A 25,484-nucleotide genomic window follows, 5' to 3' on the forward strand; every position below is an offset into this window, starting at 1 on the left:
ACAACAGCACATTTCTTTTTTGTTTGTTTGTTTTTTTTTTTTTTATCTTCACATCTTGTAGCTTGCCATTATATTCAGTTTCACCTGGTTTTGACCCTGTTGTAGCTGAGGCCATCCTTCACCTCTCCCATGTCTGGGCTTATAGGTTACACATCACCATGCTCAACCTCATTAGATTTTTGACAGCTCTTTGAGTCATTTCAGGGTAGCCAAGGTTAAGAACCCTTGGGCTACTGTCATTTGAAAACACTTCTTATCAGAGGAAAAGCTGTATCAGTCTTAATAATGTTAACTAAGACCTGTTTTGTGGATAAGAGACAGGGTTCCTGGAAATCTTGCTTACCTTGGGCAGCTGGCGAAAATTATGACATATCTTTCCAATTGCTACTGAAAAGTACTAAAACACTTGGGCATGTGTTCAAGGCATTTTAGAATAACAAAAGAGACAAGCTAAATTTTTACTGGCCTCTTTTGACTTTTTAAAAATTAATCAAATAGTTTTACAGTGCTAGGAGCTGACCTCAAACATGCTACAACTGGATTTTCTTATTTTTAGTCTATGTGTGTGCATGTGTCGGCTGTCTTTGTCTGTGACTGTCTGCATGTGGTGGTGGGGTGGGGTATTGTGCAGTTAGCACTGGTCTAGTCATTAACATAGGCTGGCTTTCAAACTTCCTCAGTCTCCTGAGTGTGGGGACCGAGCACCACCATTCCTAGCTAGGAAAACTAAGTTTTGAACAAAACAATCAAGGTACCAAATAGAAGAAAATATTAAATTGAAATTACTTTAGTACATTCCTTGTACACAGTTTCATGTGATGAAGTTCTGGGTAAGGGCAGGGTAAGGAGGAACTTTCAGGTGGCTCTCTATTTGGCACTTAACTTGATTGTAGCCTCCCTGGTGTTGATTTGGAGAACATGGATTTTTCTGTCCGTAGCATCATTTGCCATGGTGTGAGCCTGTCTCTGACGTATGTGATAAAGACTACAGAAGTACTGTCCATTTCAGAGTAAGGTCCTAGATTCACTGAGAGTTTCTCAATAACGAAAAGATTTGGAAATTAGCTGTTTCAGTGATGCTTCTACTTGTTGATTCTAACATGAATAATGTTTTAAGTGTACGTACAGCTTTTCATACTGTGATAATGATGGTTTGCAAATCTTGTAAAGCCTTAAATTAAAACAATGTGTGATTTTAAGTTCTGAGTTTTCAGGGCTGCTATGTTCTCAAACAGCATTATCAAATGAGTAACTCACTTCTTACGGGGGTGTTTTCAGCAGCTCTTGATTTATGGTTGTTGGCATCTGCTTCTTGGGTAGTTAAAGTTGTTCTCAGTCATACCTTTGTAGTCTGTACTTATCCATACATTACTTCCTGGTTTCAACAGAAAGAAAAGAAACAGGCCTACGTCTTTGTGGTATTTTTGTTTTGAGCAAACCTTTGGCATGAAGGTTTGCTTCTTACTGGTATGAAGCAGTAAGATGCCATCTGTAGTGAACTGAGATTATTTTTTTAAAGGTAGGAGGGGTTTGAAATGATTGACCTAACAAGTTTAGCAGATTCTTAGGGAATGCTAAGATGGTCCTAAAAATGTTCTTGTTTGGTGTCACAGGCTGGCTAGTGGGTCTGTTTATTACAGTTTTCTATTCTGAGAATCAGAGAGGTATTGTGCTAGAAAGAATGAAGGCACACCAGGCAGTGCCAACTAGCAGGACTGCAGATGAGTAGATCATTTCCTCCGTGTGAATTGTTCCATCCAAGACAACAGGACATTTTGTTCGTGTTTAATGCTTGTTTAATTTCTGAATGAGTTTATGTGGTAAACCTCCTTATGCTGATATATACTGGAAACAGAAGGACCAGTTGCTAGATACTAAGTAGTATTTGAGGCCTACATAAGAGCTTTCTTCAGGCGGCAGTGGCACACACCTTTAATCCCAGTACTCTGGAGACAGAGGCAGGGGATCTGTGTGAGTTCGAGGCCAGTCTTGGCTGTAGGGCAAGTTCCAAGACAGCCAGGGCCACACAGAGAAACTGTGTCAAAAAACTCAACAAAGCAAGCAAGCAAACAAAAGAATTCTGCTGTATTTAGAGCATGCTTTACTTAAGGATGTGTTTTAACAGAAATGTGTGGGTTGGTTTCAGGAAACAGTCCCAGCTTTCCATTTGAGGATTGCCTGAAACACGGTCTTTTTTGTCTTTGTTTTGTTTCAGAAAGAAGACATAGCTCATCTAGCAAGCCTTCCTTGGCTGTTCCTCACACTTCAGTATTTTCCCTCTTCCCTTCTCTGTCCAAAAGCAAAGGCGGTGGTGCCGGTGGAAGTAGCCGGCCTCCCAGTGGAGGAGTCCTTTGTGCATCCTCAAGCTCCAAGTTACTCAGATTGCCCAAAGAGAAACTGCAGCTCAGGGGGAACATGAAGCCCATGCATCCCATGCAGCAGACTAAAGTCCCCCATGGAAGAGTGTGAGTATGGCCACATGGGTTTGTAAAGCTTACCTTAGCTGCCAGGATGAGTCCTGTGTGGGAGCATCCAAGTGCCTGTGAGTCATTGGGGAGTTCAGGGACACTGTTAGCTCTTTTCTTTTCCCTACCTCAGATAGGAAGCTATTCAAGTTATCAGAATATTAATAAGGCTAGTAATATTATTGATCCTTTCCTGTGTGAGTTATTGAAAATGAGCTGTATTCGTCTGTAATGTCATGTATTGGCCATAACATCCCATTAAATATGTATTGTTACACATTTTTTCACATGGGTAAAGGAAGCGTTTGTGCAGATGCTTTATGTGAGGTCTTTAAGTCATAGAGGTCTAGGTTTGAATCCTACTTCTATTGTCCTAGTGGAAGTAAGGCACTAATTCTCCTGGAGTCTAAGACATCAGGGTTTAAGTCACAGCAGTGAAGAAAAAAGACTGGAAGGAGTCTCATTTCCATGGTTTCTTTGACAAGCTTCTAAAGTGCGTCTGGAGCTAGGAGCTTTCTTGAGGTTCTGTGAAGGAGCAGCAGTATACTCTGGTTGAAGTGTATCTGTATTTTGCTTTGTCATGATACCTGACAGCCTGATGACAAGTAGTGTTTCCTTGGCCTGCTTCCCTTTTTCTGGGAGGGTATGCCATACATTTTATCCCCAATGTCTCATAACGTTGGTTATCTGGGAAAAGAGTTGAGTACCTGCTATTGCTCAAGGACCTTGCCAAGTAGGGGGTGGGGGGGGGCAGAGGAGTTTGCAGTGACTGGGTTGCTGTCAGGCTATTCCAGGAACAGCCCTTCACCGCCATCTCCCCTGGTCGCTGAGCCCCCAGTGCCTGCTCATTGAGAACGAGGACAGGAAACTTGGCTTTCACCTCTATAGCTATCTAAAAGCCACAGAAATGACAGGGCAGTGTTTAAGTCACTTGGCAGCTTAACAGCTATTAGAGTACAGACTCCACTAGACTTTGCAAACACTTACCCAAGCATCCATTGTCGAGTGAAGGCTCAGCAGGGACCAAGTTAAGCCTTAGGGTTTTGCTGACATCACTTTTACTAGGCAAAATAACAGTTTCAGTAAGATCATAAGAGAAGCTGCTTTTTTAGTAGCACCGGTCCTCCTGCTCACCACCGGTAGCCAGTTGCATCGGTCCTAAGCTGGTATCATAGGAGCCGGTGTTGAGGGATTGGCGAGCCCAAATGGTAACACATGATGTGCTGATTCAAGTCTTACTGGGCAGCAGCAGAGCGGCTTCAGGGGACATTCGATGTTGTGTTAGGTGTCTGCATTTAAGTTCACAGAAGGCTTCCATGACTCATACTCTCATGTTTAGTAATTTCTTTCATTAATGTGATGGCTCTTGTGAGGGATTCCCCTGGGATTTTGTGGCATCATCTTGGTTCTTCTAGAACACTTCATGCTTTGCTACTTGTAGAAACTGCATTGACTGTAGGGTCTGAGATTCTCATAGGTACATGGGGGAAGGTTTCCAAAAGAATAAAAGAGGTCAGTTTTATACACTGGGCATTTTGTCAGAAGGGATTACAAACTTGGCTAGCTGTGAACTCTCCTAGCTTTTCTTAGTGGTTCAAACAAAATATAGAAGGCCTTCCCAGAGCCTGTGCATACTCAGGTAAAGTGAGGCTCTGCTCCCATCCCCCTGAAGTAACAGGGCTCTCTCATTTATTGCATTCTCACTTTCCTGCAACAGCATGACACCCTCTGTGAAGGTGGAAAAGATGCATCCGAAGATGGATGGCACACTACTGAAATCCACAGTGGGGCCAGCCTGTCCTGCTACTGTGAGCTCTGCAGTCAAGCCTGGCCTTAACTGTCCCTCAATACCAAAGCCAACCTTGCCTTCACCTGGACAGATTCTGAATGGCAAAGGGCTTCCTGCAATGCCAACTCTGGAAAAGAAATCTGAAGACAGTTCTAGTAACAGGAAGTTTTTAAATAAGAGATTATCAGGTAACATCACAGTTCTCTCTTAAAGCTTCTGTGTATAGGAAGTTGGGTGTACAGATTGTAAATGAAAGGCCTTCTTAAAGCTGGTCGACTTGAGCCGTGGGAAGAGGTTCCTGCCTTTACTTGTGGTTTTAAAGAGCATACTTACTTGTGTGTGTACCCACTTACTCTCTGTATGGAAATTTGTTCCTCATGACCTTTCTGAATATAGATACTCATATGCAAAGTAAATAAGCAAATATTGTTGCAAGCATCTGATAGTAGGTTCTCTCCAGTGAGGATAATGTTTACTACAATACTCATACCTCATCTGCAGTGAATTCATTAATAATATGGCACATTGTATTATGGCTATAATTTGTGTATCTTGAGATTTCCTCTTACTTAAACTGAAGGCAGTATTCGGTACATCCACTGCAGTAATGTTTGTGTGTTCCTGACAGAAAGAGAGTTTGATCCTGACATCCACTGTGGGGTCATTGATCTGGATACCAAGAAGCCCTGCACCAGGTCTTTGACTTGCAAGGTAGGTGCCCTTTGAAGGCAAGAGTAAAGGCTGTTGTGTACAGGGTTGTTGACAGTACCATACCATTCACACATCTGTCTGACCCATTGTGGAGCCAGTGCTTGCTGGCTCCCCTGGGTTGTGTAAATTAAGTAACCTGTTTATGATAAAAAAAAAAATTCTCAATTTGACAAAACATGATGTGAGTTAGCATAACTTTTACCTGTGAGCAAAGCTTTGCTTTTATTTTTTAATTAATTAATTTTGTTGTGCATGCCTTTGTGTCTGAGACCACAGCACACACATTGAGGTCCATGGACATCTTGCAGAAGTCAGAAAGTTAATTTTCTACCATCATTTTTAGGTGTCCTTACTGGTTTTTGCTTGTTTCTTTATTTTCTCCTTCCCCTTCTTTTCTGGGTGTGTTTAGCTCTTGTGAGGTCAGAGGGTAACATAGAAGTTGGCCACTTTCTTAGTTAGGGTTTCATTGCTGTAAAGAGACAACATGACCAAGGGAACTCTTATGAAAGAAACATTTAATTGGGGCTGGGTTACAGTTCCCAAGGCTTAAGTTCATTGTCATCATAGCGGGAAGCATGGCAGCATCCAGGCAGACATGGTGCTGGGGAAGGAGCTGAGAGTTCTGCATTTGGATCCAAAGGCCACCAGGAGAAAACTGTCTTCCACAGGCAGCCAGGAGGAGCCTGAGCATAGGACCTCAAAGCCCACCCCCACAGTGACGCACTTCCTCCAACAAGATCACATTCCTGATGGTGAACTTCTCATGGGCCAAGCAAACACATGAGGTTATGGGGGCCTAAACTGTTCAAACCACCACATTGCTACCATTTGGCTTCTGAGTATCAGCCTCTGGTCATCAGACCCGGTACCCTTCTTCATCAAGCTGTCTGACTGGCCCAAGCGATTTTATTTTAACTTAGACTTTAGATTTAATTATTGTGAATAACTTTTTGCAGCAGTGGGGCTTTGCAATGTGGTCTTCCTGCTCAGGTTGCTCTTGGGTTGCTGGGCTTAAGATATCCTCATGAGTATCAGGACTGCTGGCCTGCAGCTGCCGTTCCCATCACAACAGGACATTCAGAAGTTCTGGGAAACTTTAAACCCTTAAATGTCTAAATTTTCAAAAAATCATTAGGAAAATATTTCTCATTAGGAAAATACAGCACAGGTATTTTGATGCCTGCATTCTCTCTTGGGTCGGTGGACACCTTTGACCTGAGTCCAGATCTACCCTCAGATCTCTCAGAGAAGCTCACGCCTCAGAAATAACAGCAGAGTGCCAACTCTAAGACAGGCTCACTGTGCTTGTCTTTCATGAGTACTGTTTGAGTAATATAACTGTATATTGCTCTTGGTTTTTGAAGGTAGCCACTTGAGTCTTGTCACAGTTTGAGCTGTGATTAAATACACTAGTGAAAGCATTCGTTACCTACACTCCATGCCATGATGGTAACTCTACCTTCTGTCTGTCTGTCCGTCCATCCTGCTTGTAATGGCTGTTTGTAACTCACTCAGGTAGCCCAGAAACATGTTACTTATTTATCTAAAATTTGCTTTAAAATGAACCATGAAGCAGATGATAGGGCAGAATTCTTCCTTTCTTTTATATTTGCATTGTGGTTAGCTTACCTGACCTTTTCCTAGTATTTCCAAGTGTAGAAATACAGTGTTGTTGACTGTTGGCACTCTGCTGTTCAGCACACCTCTGGGACTTAACTCATCTTCTTAACTCAAGTTCTGTGTCTGTCATGTTACTCCCCTGCTGTCCCCATGACCTGAATAACTTGAGTTTTGTGAGTTTGAATGTTTTATATTCCACATGTCAGAGAATCATGAAGTAAGTGTATTTCTGTGCCTAGTTTCTTTCAACTTACATTGGCAGAAATTTAGTATTTCATTCTGTTGAAAGACTGAATAATATCCCATGGCAGACATGTACCGTATTTCCTTTATCCACTCATCTGTTAATGGGATGTTAGCTCACTTCTGTATCGAGGTAAATACCACCTTGATGGACATGGGAGTGCTAAAATCCCTGCAAGGCCTCAGTTTCATCTCGTCTCATAACTACCCAGATTGCCTGAGGGTCTGGTGTACAGAATCTGCAGGCAGTTTCATTCTGTTCTCTCTCCGCTTTCCTTGCTGGGTGACCTGCTTTTGTATAGATACATGCCATCTTCCTTTTTCAGAGAGTGTGTGTTGCTCTGTGTTACGGATGTCACTGCTATTGTTAGCATGGTGCTAAGCTTATTGTCACATTCATTGTGTCTTTAGCCCCTATTGTCAGTTCATCATGAAACTGATAGAAAGTGCAATCCAGTTAGGCCATGTCTTAGTTAGGGTTTTACTGCTGTGAACAAACACCATGACCAAGGCAACTCTTATAAAGACAACATTTAATTGGGGCTGGCTTACAGGTTCAGAGGTTCAGTTCATTATCATCAAGATGGGAGCATGGCAGCCTCCAGGAGTTGAAATTTCTACATCTTTATCTGAAGGCCACTAGAAGACTGGCTTCCAGGCAGCTAGGATGAGGGTCTTAAAAGCCCAAGCCCACAGAGGCTTACCTCCACCTCCAAGACTACACCTACTTCCAGCAAGGCCATGCCTCCTAACAGTGCCCCTCCCTAGGCATACTCCAACCTCCACAGGTCTGGATCGGGACATGGGACTTTGCTGCCTCCCATTGTTCTGTATGTTCTCATTTTCATTTCTTTCTCTTTGGCCCAGTACTGTGAGTTATGCCTGAAGACACTACCTCCATGCCCACAAGTTGATGCCAGGCTAGTGTGACTTTGTGCAGGGGAATTTGTAACTGTTGGCTTTTGTCCTTCCGCTTACCTGGTTATTATAGCAAATACTTTTTTGTTGCATACAACTGTAAGCACAAGCCTTATGAAGTACCACAGGAGACAGGGTTTAATACAATCAGTGCATGTTTTCTAGCCTCATGGACCTTACAGTCTGATACAGAAAACAAAGATTGAGTTACTCATAAGTACAATCTCCACTATATAGCATATTACTACTGATGGTTTACAGACAGGAAAAGACTTGAGTTGTGAAGGCCTATGGTATGAAGGTCGTAAGGCCTCACAGCCATAGAAACATGGATTCTGATTATATGGGCAGTGAGGGCTCGGAGGAAATAAGATGCCCAGGAAGCTGAACAGAAAGAAAGACTTTTAACGTCTTTGCAGGTAGTGCATATACTCAAGTAGCAGAGAACAGCGAGCAGGGGTCATAGAGCACGTGAGGCTCCTCACAGCCAATGTGCACAGTCACCCTTTGTGTCCGAAGCAGCCTCAGCAGAGTTGTGATTGCCATGGGTGAAAGGTGGTCACCACATTTCTATCTGGAGTATGCTCCAGAGCTCCATGGAAATCCTGTTCACACTTCACACAGGGCTGTTGCAGTATCATCTTCTACTTCTGAGTTTGGCTTTACTATGCTAAGCATCAAAAGATGTTCATATATTAGGAGACATTTGTCCATCACCCTAGGGAAATAGATACTACCAGTATTTGCGAATTGATTCTTTCTATGTTGGTGGGCCATTGTTTTTACATGCCTTTTAAAATCCTTTATGTGTATGGGTGTTTTATTTGGATTTCTGTGTGTATACCACACCCATGCTGTCAAGTCTCATGGGACTGGAGTTTCCGATGGTTGTGAGCTACTATGTGGGTGCTGGGAATGGAGCCTGGTCCGGTGGAAGAGCCACTTAACTCCGAGTCACCTCTGCAGCAAAGGTCTTTAGATGATTTTTGGATGAAGCTTTACTGAATGGTAGATACTATTCTAGGATCTGGAATAATACTGAACAAAATAAAGTTATTTTCATTTAAGTTCCTTCCTTTCTTTTTTTTTTTAAGATTTATTTATTTATTTTATGTATATGAGTACACTGTAGCTGTCTTCAGACACACCACAAGAGGGCATCCAATCTCATTACAGATGGTTATGAGCCACCATGTAGTTGCTGGGATTTGAACTCAGGACCTCTGGAAGAGCAGTCAGTGCTCTTAACCACTGAGCCATCTCTCCAGCCCCTTAAGTTGCTTTCTTATAAATATATTACATATTATCAGAGTCTGAGAGAAATTGGGAAGTAGCTTCATGTGTGCCAGGCCAGATCATTTGCAGTCAGTCACCTGAGCTCCTATGAAAGTCAGAGGCATAATGTCCTGTACGCAGCTTGAATTTGTTGCTGCCATGCTGTGTAGAGCCCTGTGTCACTACATTTGTTTTAAGGAATGCCGGGAGTCATAAGCACATACACAGAAACTGCCAATCTTGGAATTCTGTAAGCTAAAAGAAAGATGGAAATGTTTAGATTAATCCACTATACTCAGAAAGGTGGTGGGGCTCTTGGAGTTAATGGAGTCACCTGCTTCTGAGGATTGCCGTCTGTCAGCTTTTGTACAGACCCAAGTGGCAGTAGTATTAGCAGTAGGAGAGGAACTGTGCCATGGAGAATGATTGTTTTGATAGTGGTTGGACTTGATAGTCGGTGAGATTGACTTACCTCTGATCACTCCTGAAGCACCTTTGTCAACTGGTGGGCTTTGGATATGTGCTTTCAGAGGCTCCCGGGGCTCCCAGGTCACACTGCCCTTCCAGAAGACTGAGGTGGACCCCCTGCACCTACCTGCCTTGTGTGGCTTTCAGCTTTCTGTAACTTGATTCCAAACTTTCTGACTTCTTCAGGGCATTGCATTCACATGCAGATACCCATGTATAGACAAGGACATGATTGAATATAAAATTCATATTTAAAAATATTAGTGATTATCAAATACATTTGGTATATAGATGTTTTCTTGTACAGTATGATTAAGGGTTGCCTTATACCATGTGGTCTGCGTGCCTGTTTCCAATGTTTCTGGTATTTCCTGCATTTCTGTCTCTTCTTGTCTCTGTCTCTTCTTATCTATGGTTCTTTTTCTTTCTGCCTTGAATTCTTTTTCTCAAGTCTTTCTTGGCTTCCCCAGACTGTCTCTACAATGCTCTGAGCTCCCCTCTCTCTTTACACTTTATTTCATTATAATAGAGAAAAGCAGTTATGTTTTTGTCCTCAGTTACTAAAAGAATACTTTACCAATATGTGTTTTAAATTAATAATCACAATTTTAAATCATCTCATTTCTAAATGAAATTCACGAGAGCCTGAATGAGTAAGCTGCTTTAGTTGCACAGAACGTGAGCACCTACCCTTTCTGCTTGAAACTCATTTCTGGGCTGGAGAGATGGCTCAGTGGTTAAGAGCTCTGACTGCTCTTCCAGAGGTCCTGAGTTCAATTCCCAGCAACCACATGGTGGCTCACAACCATCTGTAATGGGATCTGATGCCCTCTTCTCCTGTGTCAGAAGACAGCAACAGTGTACTCATACATAAACTAAATAAATCTTTAAAAAAAAAAAAAAAGAAAAGAAAAAGAAACTCATTTCTGTGCCCCGTCCTACAGCTAGCATATGTGAGTCCAGCCTCACTGAAGAAACAAGATTTCTGTCGAGTAAAGTGGACACATCTCATCTTTGCAAAGCTCTAGGTTGCTTTTTTTTATGGGGAAATGTTTGGGTATATATAGCATATTAAACTTATAATTGAAAACTGCTTGGTTTTGTCTGTCTTTGTAGACACATTCCTTAACCCAGCGGAGAGCTGTTCAGGGCAGAAGAAAACGATTTGATGTGTTATTAGCGGAGCACAAAAACAAAGCCAGGGAGAAGGAGCTGACTCGCCATCCGGACTCTCAGCAACTACCACATCCACTCAGGGACCCGCATCCCACCCCTCCTAGGACCCCCCAGGAGCCACACCTTCCTGCAGAATCAAAGCCTTTCTTAGCTAGTAAACCGAAACCTCATACCCCTAGTCTTCCAAGGTAAGCTGAGCCTCCAGCCCTGTGCTCTGCCTTTAGGGAATGGCTGTAGAGACGGCACGCACCCTTTGTACCCCTTCACCTTCTGGGCAGCTGTGTGGTCAAGAGTGTGGTCTGCATCACTGTCATGATGGAGCTGACGTTTTTTAAATTGGGTTTTACTAGAAAAACTGTTTACTCTTCAGTAAGTTTTGATCAGGGCTCACGATTATAGACAAACACTAGCATAGAGCTAGAACTGCCTGCCCTGTTGTATTCTATGCCAGGTTTTTCTTAACCCTGTTAAGCAGAGCTCAGATTGGGTCTTGCTTTTCAAGCTTCAGATTGCTTTGACCATTTGATTTTGACTCTTTGTAGAAATGAAAAAGTTTGTGGACAAGCATCTATTTATCAACATGCGTTTTCCTTCACTCATTGGGACTTTGTCTTGAACACAAAGTAGGCATCTTAGCAGCACAAAAAGCAATGTGTCAGGGTACTTAACAAGGATTTACTGTGCACACAACTCCAGAGACAATGATGAGAGTATATCTGTGCTTATGCTCCTTCAAGCAAGTTGAAGGGAAAGACTTTGGACGGATTTGGGAACAGAGGTGATTGGAATGTGCGGAGCTTCCGTGTGGCTGCCTAGCAGTTGGCCACAGCTCCTGCAGGTGTGGCACCCCTGACTGCTGCTATGTCCTTTCACCCTCTTGTATCCTTTGTCAGATTAGTTATACTTGGACATGTCAGGACAGCATGACATGAGCCCTGTAGTTCAGAAACAAGGCAGTAGACACTGGTCAGTGGAGGCTTCCAAGAATGCAGTCAGGTCTCAGACCACTGTTCTGTACTGTGTCCTTCCTTTTGGCATCTTCTCAATGAAGAGTCATCTGAAAGGTCAGATTTACTTGGAAACCACTAGGTCATAATAGATGAAGGAAGGAATGATGTTCAGACTGACCTTAGGAGGTAAAAGTGCTGCCTCCTCCTCCCTCTCCTCCTGTCCCTTTCAGTTATGCTAGAATGCTTCGTCACCTAGTCTGTTTATCAGTATATACGTCAGATACTCTATCTATTGATAGTGATCACTATGTAAGTCAGACGCTCTTAACATCTTTGTGAGATGTGCCCAGAAGTCCATGGAAGAACCCTCTCCAGTTCCATGTGTGTTCCTCTCTTGGGGGAGACTGAAATGGCTGGGAGAGAGGCAAAGTTCTGAGCTACCTTTGGCTTTGTGTGACAGACATTCACCTTAGAATAGTGATGCTGAGGAGAGCTGTGTGCCCACTTTGACCTGAGCCAGCACACTGACCTAGGGCTGCTGGACCCTGTCTCCTCCATCCTCTGTGCTTTGAGATGTGTGTAAGCTCAAGCTGCTGAGGTAGGCTGTGCTATCTGTTCTGAGCTGTGCTGTACTGTTTCCTCATTTAGGCCTCCAGGCTGCCCAGCTCAGCAAGGAGGGAGCACCCCCATTGACCCTCCTCCAGGCCATGGGTCTCCACACCCGCCCTTGCCTGCCACTGAGCCAGCTTCTCGGTTATCCAGTGAGGAGGGTGAAGGCGATGACAGAGAAGAGTCTGTTGAGAAACTGGACTGTCATTATTCAGGTCGTCACCCTCAGCCAGCATCGGTGAGCTGTGCATCCTGCTGCATCCACACGCAGTGGCCTCCCCAGTGAAGCATGGGCAGGCTACTGAAGGGCGCGGATATCTGGCTGTGGCTGTGTGTAGCACCTTAGGGTGCTGTGTGTCCATTTTGCACCTCACAGACTGTTTCTTCTCCCCGAAAACTGCATTACTGTTGCCATGGCTTATGGCTTCTGGCTTCTGGCACTTGAGGCATCCCAGCCCTGCCTTTTCTCTGGTGTTTTTTTTTTTCCTTTCTTGAACATGAAAGAACCTGGACCTCTGGGCTGGCAGCAGAAATGACACATGTGTACACTGTGCTCTCTTTCAGTTTTGCACATTTGGGAGCCGGCAGATTGGAAGAGGTTATTATGTGTTTGACTCCAGGTGGAACCGGCTTCGCTGTGCCCTCAACCTCATGGTAGAGAAGCATTTGAATGCACAGCTATGGAAGTAAGTGTCTTTTGTTGGCTAGCATGGGGGTGAGCTGACCTGCCCCAATAATGTATTTCCTTGATGGCTTCAAGTTGTAGTTTTAAGACTATGACATGCTTATCTACATAAATGGCCACTGGCTAAATGTAGAAAGAATGTACCATCTCTTTAATACAATGATTTAGTCTTTCAGCAACCACATCGTGTTCTGGGCACAGGAGCTCTAGTTGGAAGGTCTCCACATGGGCAGACCTTGTCATATAGTTAGGCATGCAGGGGAACAAAATCTGTGAAGTAAGAGAGATACTGGAATAAAAAAAATTGTCACTGACACAAGTGCTGGGAGCTAGCCACATGCTAGGGACTATTATTCCCACACACAAGTGTTTGCTACGTGACTGTAATTACCCTTTTCTCCTTGTTATGTTTTAGTTAATGAAACTGATACAAAGTCACACAACAGGTTAGCATGGAGCCACTAGTTTCAGTTTGTTTCCAAACAGAGCTGAGATGGGAAAACAACAGGCTTGGTTCAGAGAAACCTTTTCTGAGATGAATGGGTCTGGAAAAGCTGTCACTAGGGCGTGAGCAGTATTGAGTTTCAGGACTGTGTACCTTGTCAGAAAAGGTGATGACTTGTTTGAGAAACAGCAACAGGGAGGGGGGGAGGGGGGGAGGGAGGGAAGGAGGGAGGGAGACAGAGAGAGAGAGAGAGAGAGAGAGAGAGAGAGAGAGAGAGAGAATGAATGAATGAATGAGAGAGAATATATAACAAAATCCAGAAGAGCAGGAGGTGCTGGCACTCTTGGTGCAGCAGCAGTAACCTGGGGAGCATTTATAAGAGAAGATTGGAGCTTGAACTTGAACTTTATACCTAGGAGGTTTGGGTTTGGATGCTGGGATGGAATGTAGGGTCGTGGGCAGAATAGCTAAGCACTCTGTCACTTAGCTGTATCACTACACCTGTGAAACATCTTTTTTTTTTTTTTTTTTTTTTTTTTTTTTTTTTTTTTTTTTGGTTTTTTGAGACAGGGTTTCTCTGTGTAGCCCTGGCTGTCCTGGAGCTCACTCTGTAGACCAGGCTGGCCTCGAACTCAGAAATCCGCCTGCCTCTGCCTCCCAAGTGCTGGGATTAAAGGCGTGCGCCACCACCGCCCGGCCCTGTGAAATATCTTGACTAGCATCATGCATCCTCATGTTTACTAAATAGATTATAAGAAGGGTTCCTTGGCCACGAAAACCTGAATTCACCATTCCAAGTAAGCTTATTTTTATGCAGCAAGTCTCTAAGACATGTTGCAACTGTCAAAGCAGGAGATATTTTTGTATACTGAAGAGCATTTCTAAAGCTCTTTGGCCCAGGAATGTCTTTTAAGAGAATAGTTTGGGAAAGCTTGTATTCAGTGAGATATTTTCTTGCAAGGGACTCTCAAGTCATCCCCTGTCCATACAAGAACCACCATTGGCTGGCGCCTTTTGAATAGACGATAGGGAGGCCATTTGCTTTCATGGCTTGGTATTTTGGTAGTTAGATACAAATGGTTGGGGCTTTAGTCTCTAGTCAAAAAGTTTATTTCTCTGACTCTTGATAGGACCTAAATTTGTGTATTTGGCAAGTAGGTCTTAGGGTAGCAGCATAGCTCTGCATTCTTCCTGCTCTCTCCTTAGTGCGGGAACAGTTCTCCTTCCTACCCTGGTCAGCAGTCCACAGCCAGTGCTGGAGCAGAGATGGTTTGGGTTCCTAGTGGCTTGTGTGGACAAGTGCCATGAACTTCTGAAAAAGCAGGTTTCTGAGTTTGATTTGGCTGTCTGCTCTAGCAGGGTCTATCAAAGATGACCACCTCATTATTCATTCCTTCTGTTCTGAACATGAACTCTGGTTTATTTGTTTAAGCCTCAATCTTGGCATGAAACCACAAATGACCTTGAATTTATGCTCTCCCAGTGTCCACCTTTTGGATGCTAGGATTGCAGGCACACTGAGGCTGGTTTTATGTGTCGCTGTGGATCAAACCCCCAGCTTTCTGTGTGCTCTGCCAACCGAGTTACACACATCTCTAGCTCCATGACCTCCGTTTTTAAACATCAGTGAAGCAGTGGGGAACATGAGTGTTCCAGTGATGAGCAAACAGAACGGTCTTGAGTTAGATAGGAATGCGGATTGGGACACAGCCACAAGTGTTCTTAGAAATGCCCTCCAAGACCAGGAGTGCTGTACATTGATTTCTAGGCAGCTCATCCCCATAGCCCTTCATATACCAGGTGAGCTTAGCACTTTTCATCCAGACAGGGATTGCCCAGAGGACTTCTGAGAGCCTGCAGGGTATTATCACAGTGTTCAAGGTTCTATCAGACTGCCTCAGCAGAAACTCTGGATAGGAGGAGCCCTACTTAAAGGAGCACTCTTGTCCCCTTATCCTGTAGTTGTTTATTCTACTAAACGGGTGTCAGTAGAGACAGAAAGTGAGCCTAAAACACGTCCCCTGTAGCTCCTGGGTGCTCTGCACAGTTGTGGAGTTTGACCAGTTCTTTTTCTGGAGCAATGCCATGACCCAAAAGCCATCTCATGCTCCTGTGACTTCTGTGTACCCTAGCTCTGTATTGATCTGGGAATGGCCTGGGTTGTTACCCAAAGGTATTTTTATAGTTCAGAATGTCAGTTCCCCTGCCTTCTACCTTCCCGTCTCCACACAGAGTACTGTTGAGTACTGTTTCTTGAATACATTTACTCAGCTTTTTAGAGTCTTTAAAAAGAAAAAGCAGTTGTATCATTTCAAAACGTTCAGATGCCTACAGAGGAAGACTTTCCCCCCAGGATTTCAGGCAGCCTGGTTTTTAAATCCCAGCCTCATGAGCCATCTAGTGGCCATAGTCAGTTACTGCATCCAGTGAACAACCTACTCTTGAGTCTCATGAGCAACCTAGTGGCCATAGTCAGGTACTGCTTCCATCCTACTCTTCAGAGCTAGCCTGGATACCTTGTTTAGAGACTGATTCGGTAGCATCTGGCTGAGGCCTAGGAATTCACATTGTTAACAAACCTCTCAAGCAATACTTGTGTGTCTCATAAGGATAGAGCCAGGCTTCTCAGTGTGGGATCCACATTGCAGTCTGTTAGGGAAATCTGAAAACCGACTAACATCTGTATACTATCCTGAAATTTCCTGTATCATAAGTATCATCACTTGGCTCAAGAGATGTCATCCTCAAGCCTCGTGTGTTTGGGATCATGGCCTGCACCCTCTGTCGAGCTGTTACCACCTGATCTTTAAAGCTACTGTCAGACATACTAGAATTTCTTGTTCTTTTATGCTGTCACATTTTTTTTTTTTAAACTTGGAGCTAAAATAAAAGGGAGATGTCCTACGTTTGACTCTCCAATAGATTTCTCAACCCCTACAGAGTACTTTGCCTAGACATTAGAAACAAAATACTTTGTTATAACATCCAAACAAGTCCCCTTCGGATTTGTCTCTTGTGCAGTGAGTGTCCTGGCTAATAGTCACAATCGCCTGTTGATCAAGTAACTCATTCTTGCTTGAATCTTTTCAGTGTTCGAATACTATATTCCAGGCCTTATGGACAAAATGGTACATGTGGTGTCTGTTACAACATCTGCAAAGTAGATGATTTACAGTCACATATTAAAAGTCATTTCCAGGCCTCAAAGTCTATTACCAGGGGCCTTAGACAGATGCAGGCAAGGCATGGTGATCAGGGCAGACTTGTTCAGTGAGTTGAGAGTTCTTTCTTTGTGACCTGTGCTTGAGGCATAAGAAAGAATGCTTGCTAAAGATCAGCAGTGGAGGTCTGAAGCTAGGGTTGTAGCATGTGAGCCACATATACACAGTGTCCCCAGGTTTCCATGGTCCCCAGGAAGCATAAAGAATTGGAAGGAAAGATACATCAGAATTGAGTTTGTGTTTTAGATTGATCTTTGTGAAAGTGTGTTTCTCAGTGCCAAATATAAATGAGTGCCCATTTATAACTATCCATGGCACTTGTAATAATGTTTACTATAATTAGTGACCAGCTATGGTAATTATCACCCACGATAATCTCCTTTTTACAGGAAAATCCCACCAGTGCCCTGTACCACATCACCTGTTTCTGCCCGTGTTCCTCACCGGACAAATTCTGTGCCGACATCACAAGGTGGGATCAGCTACCTAGCAGCAACCACTGTCTCCTCACCTCCAGTCCTGCTGTCATCCACCTGCATCTCCCCAAATAGCAAGTCGGTACCAGCTCATGGAACCACCCTAAATGCACAGCCTGCTGGTTCTGGGGCGATGGATCCTGTGTGCAGTATGCAATCCAGACAAGTATCTGCTTCATCCTCATCCCCCTCCACACCCTCTGGCCTTTCTTCAGTTCCCTCTTCCCCTCTGTCCAGAAAACCTCAGAAATTGAAACCTAGCAAGTCTGTAAGGCCCAAGGAGTCTTCTGCTCTCAGTACTAACTGTCACAATGCCAGTAGCAGTACCAGTGGTGGCTCAGGAAAGAAACGCAAAAACAGTTCCCCACTGTTAGTTCATTCTTCCTCCTCTTCATCGTCCTCCTCTTCCTCTTCTCATTCCGTGGACTCTTTTAGGAAAAACTGTGTGGCTCACTCTGGGACTCCATACCTGTCAACAGCACCATCTTCCCACAGCATCGGCCTCAACTGTGTGACAAATAAAACACACTCGGTGAGCCTCCGGCATGAGCAGGTGGGCCGGGTTCCCGCTGGTGTGAGCCCTGCAGAGCCCATCAAGAGGATGAGTGTCATGGTGAACAGCAGCGACTCCACTCTCTCTCTTGGCCCATTCATCCATCAGTCCAGTGAACTGCCTGTCAACCCACACTCACACACTCCTCTAGACAAACTCATAGGAAAGAAAAGAAAGTGCTCCCCAGGCTCCAGCACCGTTGGCAACAGTGGCACCAAACCTACAAAGGTTGCCAAATTGCCACTTATGAACAACGTCCACATGAAACACACAGGCACCATCCCAGGGGCACAAGGATTGACGAACAATTCCCTCCTCCATCAGGTAGGAAGTGGACTCTGATCTGGAAGTGTTTGTTGCCTGTTTCTTGAGGACTTTGGCCAGTTCTGAAAACTGTGGTTGAGTTGGTTGGTTTGCCTATAATGGATGCCCAGCTTTCATGGTAATTTTTAACAAAGGAGAGCCCGTGTCGTGTGAAGGGGAATCTCCATGGAGTGTCTGATGCCTTTCAACAATGTTCCTGAATAGAGAAACCAAACATGCACTTAGCATCTAGGTCTGGGGAAAGCATCAAGGTTACTTAGAATTAGAAGGGCTCCCCTGGCTGTTAGAGATGGAAGCAGAGGGCATTTCAGTCTGCATAGTCATTCTAGTATGTTCTATGAAGAAAGCCAGGCTGAAATCAAACCGATCTAGTAAGCAATGAAAGACCTTAAAAAAGAAAAGAGACAAAAAAAAGGCTTAGAATGTTTTTCATCTTGAGCAATTTCAGACATTCTGGTTAAATCACACCCCTTCTATTTTCAAGGGAGGCAGGAAAGAAGATTTAGTACTGCCATAGCTGAGGCTCGAAACCTGTTCCAAGTGCATACTTAAGGAGACATGTATTGCACATCCACTTAGAAGGAGGTGGCTCATTGGGTTCAGAGTGGTCATGACTTGCGTGTGCTGTCTGTCTGTTCCTGGCCTCCTGCTGGCTTCTTCTGCCTCACGCAGTGCGGTGTTCCAGCTTCCTCTGCCCTGCTTCCAGCTCACCTCGAATCTTGTTATTTCATCCATCAGGACATCTTCTCTCCTTGCTTACCAACAGGAATTGCAGCAGCAGCAGCATCCCAGAGCCCTGACTTAAAAAGTGAGGCTCTCTGTTATGTTATTCCCCCTTTCCTCATCCTCAGAACCTAACTGCTTAGGGCTTTTTCAGAAAATGTGAAGGTGCTTCTTATTGTAATTTACTGTTTTCTAATATCTGTATAAATTGATAATGTCAGAGTTACTGGGGGAGATAGCTACTTACGAAGTGGCCGCTTGCATTGTTGGGTTTTGAACAGGGGTGCTGCAGATGTGAACTTTGCTTTTATGTATTTTATAGTTATTCATATAGTTATGATTCGTGTAGCAGAAGTACAAGCACACCAAGAAACAATATACTCATCCCTTAAAACCCCCTCTGAGTGTAGTGTCCTGTTGGCCTACGACCTCACAGGAGAGGTGGTAACACCTTTCCACGTTTGTAGCATATTGTACACCGCCTTCATTTTAGACCATTACGTTTGTGTACACCGTACTTGTACCCACAGGTAACTAATGTGAGGGATGAAGGTGGAGGTGGTCGTTGTTAGACCGCAGGGAGTAGCAGTGCTTAGGGAGGGTCTGGGGGAGTGTTGTCCGCTGCTACGTAGGATCCAGTGCTATCTTCCCCGTCTTGTCGCCAGTTTAAAGAGAAAATGCAGAGCTGGGCTCACATGTGAATTTTCTCCTTTACCCCCCTTTTAAAAGTCTGCTACAGCCTACATACCTGGTGGACAAATTTGGGTCGTGATCTGCCAATTTTCCCTCTGCCTTTTATGATAGGGTTGGGGCTTGTCTTCCAAGAAGACCAGACAGTCTTCAAGTTTAGATTCTTAAAATCAATCTCAGCTCAAGATTACATTATAGAAAGATTTCCTCTGTTGAGTCTGGTTTTGGTTTTTAATTATATTTCACAAATCCTGGGAATCCTGTGGCTTGCAATCAGAGGACATATGTGAACCTTACAAACTGTTTTTCAACTTTATCTGTCAGTGGGAGGAATCTTACAGCTGTATACAAATCTCAGAACTCGTGACTTAAAAGCACTTTAAAGAATGCTGTTCCTAAAACCGGGCATGGTGACACATGTCTTAAATCCCAGCATTCTAGAGACAGAAGCAGGCAGTTCTCTGAGTTCAAGGCTAGGCTGGGCTACATAGCAAGTTTCAGGACAGCCAGGGTTACACAGAGAGACCTTGTCAGAAAACAAAATAAATAAACACTTTATGCAGAGAAGTAGAAATCACAAGTTTTCTGTCTCCTGTGGAGAACACTGTTAACACAGTGCTTGGGTTGGCTAGTCTCTGACCAGAGAAGTGAAGTATGGAGCCCAAGCCGTAGCAATGTGTAGCCCCGCCCCAACCCTGCATATGTGTTTGCTTGGCTTCTAGACTTTAATTACCTCACGGGAAGGCCAGAGTCCCCCTCTCTGCTTTGGGCAGTGCCTTGGATGTAAACCACCACACCTGTGTGTTAGCACATGGAGTACTCTTCTGAATTAACAGCCTAGAGTACCTTCAAGGACCTAAGTTTAACCAAACAAACAAAAACTCCAACTTAGATTCAAAGTAAAACTTGAGAGCTGGAATCCCAGACAACTGTCTCTTGTTGCCCATTTTTTTTTGAAGTGCGTCTTTACATAGCTTCAAGCTGGTCCTGTGATGGCTCTCCCTGGCCCCAGCAGGTCAGTGGAACTTAGGAATGGGATATCCTTGTGTAGAATCAGGAACACAGCATCTAGCCACTTACTTACGTATTTCCTCATCCCCTCTGTTTTGAAAGCCAAAGGCACGACCCTGACATCTGACAGTACCACTGGACGGAATAATCCAGTTTTGAAGACAAGTTACACCTCTGCTCAGCACTCTGGACTCCACGATGCCTTTGAGTGTCTTTTTCTAAACTCCTGTGGGCCTTCAGGGTAAGCCCTGGCTGTTTGACAAGGATTTCCAGAAGCTGTGTCTGTAGCAGTGAGCACACGGGAAGGACACTGGATCACGTGCAGCCACCGGATTGCGTTCTCAGTGTTAGCAGTGGTCTGGACTGTTTGCTGCCAATCTGTGAGAAGTTTTTTGTTGTGTTGTTTTTCTTTTTTCATCTGGAGCATATCATGGAGCCACTTGTAAAGCAGATTGGCTGGGCACAAAGTGTTTTGGCAAGAGCATTTCTGTGGACTCTCCTCCCTCTTTCTCTGCCAGAATGGTTTTGAACACATTCTCATCTGTAAGTCAGTCTCCAGAAGGTAGGCACCTTACCTGGAGACTGGAGGCCTTCCAAAGAAAGGGGATCGAGTTGCATCCTGAGTCGCCTCCTGGAGGATATTTGACTTTAGATTTTGTTTTTAATCGCAGTGTTCAGGACTAGAATACTAAGATGGTGGTCAATGCATCATGACACAGTAGCCCAGCCCTTTTCAAGTAATTTGGGATAAGAAGCTTATCAAGTTCTTCAGACTTAAAAACTGGCTTGAAGCTGGTGATGCCTGGATATTAAGGTGAAAGGATCTCAGAAGCTTAGTTTTCATGGTACAAAAGCATGTGTGATAAAAAGAGAGAAAGAAAGAGGAAGAATGAAGAAAAGAAAGACGGAAAGAGAGACACGGGATAAAAACCAGTTGGGACACTGGATTCGGGGAGGTGAAAAATCTTAAAGTGAGGCAAAATGTGTAGGATTTCCAAAGAGACTGACTTGATTGTCACTGTGTTCATTGAACAGTGTGTCAGACGGGGTGATTGTCTTCCTCGGTCTGCTTTTTAAGATCTGCCTTTTTAAAAGTTATCATGTCCTTAAACTTTCCAAGGCATTACTCCCATTTCCTCTTTCACTAGTGTTTGGAGAACTAAGTGTGGGTTTCTGCTTCCAGGCCTGCTGTCATTGTCTGTGTCACAGCTTCGTCAGACCGTCAGGTGATTATTTGAATGCAGGTGGGCTGAGGTGGAGACTCCCAAGAAAGGGTACATGCCCATGGAGAGCAGCGACTTTGTGAGGGGAACCGTGTTTACCTGTGCTCACCTTCTTTGCTGTGACAGTAACAGCCATCCTCCCTCTGTGAGGTTTAAAGCCCTCTTTAAGATTTCTCAGTACCCTGCTCCCAAAGAATGTTTAATGTGTTAAAACATTGCTTGAAAAGACATCTACTGGTGAATTTGGGGGTGATCTAGGGCCACTGTAGCAGCTCCTGCTCAGAGGACCGAGTCCTCGGGCTTAGGAAGAGTATAGTAGAGTGGCCAACAGGACAACCCCCGGTCAGTGTGTCCTTTCCCTACAGTTCTTAGATTATTACAAACTTGAGATTCAGGGAATTTCAGTCAACAACAGGTAGAATGAATAAATACTTGGTTACCAACCTAATAATGTGAATTGCTACATTTACTCTTATTATGTAAGAACACAAAGACTTTATGCAGATACTTTAACTATAAATTAATGGGAAATGTTGAACTTTTTTAAGGAAGGGAAAACAGAATCTTATTCACTTATTATGCAATCAGTCAGTGAATGTTGTAAAGATGACGCTAGAGGAGCTCTGAGGAGAGCCGGATGGGCCCGTGGTGAAGTTAGGGAGTTAGGAGGGCCATCTGATTCTCTCCCGGTGCTGGGAAGCAGGAGAGGGATCCCAGCTCACACAGTCATTACTTGCTGACAAGTGCAATGGGGTGTGGGGTAGATTTATTTTCAGAGCTGGGGACTTGGTGGTTATAAATTAAGTTGCTTTTAGTGATGGAATTTATAGACAGATATTGTTCCGAAAGATGTGAATAAGAGCCACAGTAGGAAGCTTATTCAGAATAAAGTAGATACTTAAGTTAATGAGTGTTATAATTTGATTTCTTAGGCTGGGATTTTAATTGAACTTCATTATATCTCCAGGAAACACATAGAGCCTCGGGATTAGGAAAAGCCATTTTGGATTCTGCCTGCCACAAACAGACATATTCTAAACCGTGCTACTAAAGTTTAGACTGTTCAAATATTTTATTTTCTCTGACAACTACTTTTTATGATGATGAATAATTAAGACCATTTAAAATATGGGAGTACAAATATTTTTTTTAATTAGATTAACTTGCAAAAACCAAATTTGCAGTGCTTGGGTTGTTTCTAGACAGACTTTGGTGTCAATTTAAAACCAAGATAATTTTTTATATTCTTTCCAATAGAATTCATGACAGCTTCTGCAGTTTTCTTAAACTACAAAAAACTAAAAGTGCTGCAATGATGAACAAAGAATTATAAAAAACCTACTTTTGTATCTTTATTTTGGAATTTCTTGTTCTATTATAAATATGAAAGTATCCCTATTTCAGAAGACATATTTTGTTAAAAATGAATTGTACATATTTAAATATGTATTTTTGCACAGGTCTTTTTTTCTGATATCCTGTTTTGGTACAATTGAGATCATCTAGTATTTATTTATTAATTAATAAAAATAAATACCTTTTTATAATTTGAAGTGGTTCACTGCCAAGCCAGTAGTTTAGAACCTGTCTCCTTTACAGTTAAGGGATGCCTCTGTCGTGTGGGAGTTGCTGTCCCTTTTAGGGACTTTTAGGGAGGGGATTCATACAGATGAAGCGGGCGCCTCTCAGTTGCCTGATTTTCAAATAGACTACATGGAGCTAAGTGACACACTGCTTTTCTTTGTTTAGTTGTGTGTGTGTGTGTGTGTGTGTGTGTGTGTGTGTGTGTGTGTGTGTTAGAGAGCAAGAGAGCGAGTGAGTGCGCTCTGAGCACACCTGTGTTACTAGTATGTGATGTGTTTAAAACTAATGAGGAAACAAACAAAACAAACTGAAAGTGCCTGAACCTAGTTTAAGCTCAGACAGATGTCTTTAAAGACTTGAATGCTGAGTTGAACTTCTGGAGTTTGCTTTTTCCACCTAAATATTATTTCTTAAAGTTTTAGGGGAGAAGTTAAAAGCCACAAAGGCTGGTAATTTTTATAAGGTATTTTAAAATTATTACCTTTTGGTTCACAGTAATTTAACTGGCAATGGACTGCCCAGTGCCACCAAGGGTTATAAACTGTTGTCAGCCAGCAACTGTTTTGTTATTCACTCATGTAATACAGAGTTTAAGATAGGATATTTAAAATATTTTGTATTAAAAAATACAAGAAGTACCTCTGAGAACATTGAAAAAATGTTTAATTTGAAAAAAAAAAAGTAACTTATAAAGGCAGCTGTCTTCCTGTAAGAGTTCTGTTGCCAAGGGATTTCTTAATGTCTCCATTCTGTCCTGGGTTGGGGAAAAGTTAGGCTTTGAAAATGATTGTTAAAAGTTTCATTGTTTAAAAGAGAGTAATCATTTTTACATCTTATGTAAGACATTTTACCTTTTTCAGATCACTTAAATGAGCACTACATACTGTCAGTGTGAATGCAGGGCCTTGAAAGAGTTGGGTTTTTTTTTTTTTGTTTTGTTTTTTTTTTTTTTTTTTTTTTTTTAGCTTGTTTATTAAAGCAATCTCCTGTGTTAAAATGTGTGAATAGTTTGATACATGTGTACCCATAATCAAGAGCATCTCAGCTGGACTTTGTGTTGGCTGCTGTATAGAAATGAACAAATGTCAAGGGATAGAAAATTACTTTGGATATTTAAAAGAGAAGAAATATATAGACTATTTGTTTTGTAACAAGTTTCTGTAAATAAAATAATTTATACTATTTATAAGAAAAGTTGTGGTTTGCTTTATGAGAAATTAGTTTGTTGAACAAACATGTTACTAAATGGGCAATAAAATTAGGACTTGTCAATAAATAAGGTTGACTGCACGAAAGTTTCTGCCGTGTCTAGTACCTTTCCTGTCAGCTCTACATCAGACACCAGGTGCTTTACCCTTCCTCCACTACAGTCTCAATTCTCTTGTATCTGCCCTGTATGGTAAGAAGCCATCTCAAGGTCAGAGTTAGCAGTTTGGATCTTGCCATATGGGATCTCACTGAAGAAGGTACAATCAGGGAAAAGGTGTGACGAAATATGGGAGATTATTCGTGAAATTTGCTGCATAGAAGCCACGGATGAAGTGGTCAGATTGTTGCTGTTATGGACCTTTATTCTTAGGAACATAAAGAACGAGTTCATACTGACTTGTAGATAACCATGAAAGCCCAGAGATACTTCCTGGGTCTGTGCATCTGGACACTTAAGTTATTGCAACAGCCTGGAAGTCCAAAATATGCTAGACTTTTGTCTATTCCTGACATTGTCAGGCTCTTCAAACACGTTTTTACTTGACTGTTCCTAATCAAAAGGCTGCCCATGGGGTAGCAAGGTGACCCAGTGGGAACAGGCACTTGTTGCCAAACTTGGAAGACCTGAGTTGATCCCTATGATACACATTGTAGAGTAATAGACTCCACCAAGCTGTCAACTAACCAACCACACAGGTACCAAGCACACATGCATGTTCTCTCTTACATGCACAGAATGTAAGACACTTTCAAAAGCCGTCTTTTAAACTACATCTTTGTTTCTGGACTCCTAAGAAGCTCTTGATGTTCTTGTTGCTGCAAGTAGTTCACGAAGTTAGATGTTGGTCTTGTAAAGCTGGTTATTGGTTCTTGTTACCTTCATTTAATAAAGTCAAAGCTCCTAGGCCAAAGTGGGATTCCCCATCAGTCAACTTAGAATTTTTCCAGGAGCCTCAAATACTATTCATACTTTTTGAAAATATCCATCACTGCCAGTCCCCTCCAGTGACTGCTGCAGAGAGAATTGACAGTTTAGGCCAGATGGGAATTGCAAGGTGGCTGCCATGATCCATGCTGAGTTTCTAAGCCTGCCAAGGGCAAGAGGAAGTAACTCTG

General features: G+C 43.1%; 1 protein-coding gene across 1 annotated transcript in view; it reads left to right on the forward strand.

Moving 5' to 3' along the window:
• The window catches only part of Atxn7 (ataxin 7), a 154,530-nt gene extending 130,076 nt beyond the window's left edge, over positions 1-24,454 (forward strand). Inside the window, 10 exon segments of the mRNA XM_076931572.1 lie at positions 2,216-2,465; positions 4,183-4,442; positions 4,883-4,965; positions 10,606-10,853; positions 12,264-12,462; positions 12,789-12,910; positions 16,965-17,928; positions 18,667-18,736; positions 20,455-20,499; positions 20,502-24,454. Of these exon segments, the coding sequence (XP_076787687.1) occupies positions 2,216-2,465; positions 4,183-4,442; positions 4,883-4,965; positions 10,606-10,853; positions 12,264-12,462; positions 12,789-12,910; positions 16,965-17,928; positions 18,667-18,736; positions 20,455-20,499; positions 20,502-20,560 (2,300 nt within the window). The 3' untranslated portion in view covers positions 20,561-24,454.
• The last annotated feature ends 1,030 nt before the right edge of the window (positions 24,455-25,484 follow it).

The sequence above is a fragment of the Arvicanthis niloticus genome, chromosome 3, assembly GCF_011762505.2.
Source record: "Arvicanthis niloticus isolate mArvNil1 chromosome 3, mArvNil1.pat.X, whole genome shotgun sequence".
In the NCBI taxonomy this organism is placed as follows: domain Eukaryota; kingdom Metazoa; phylum Chordata; class Mammalia; order Rodentia; family Muridae; genus Arvicanthis; species Arvicanthis niloticus.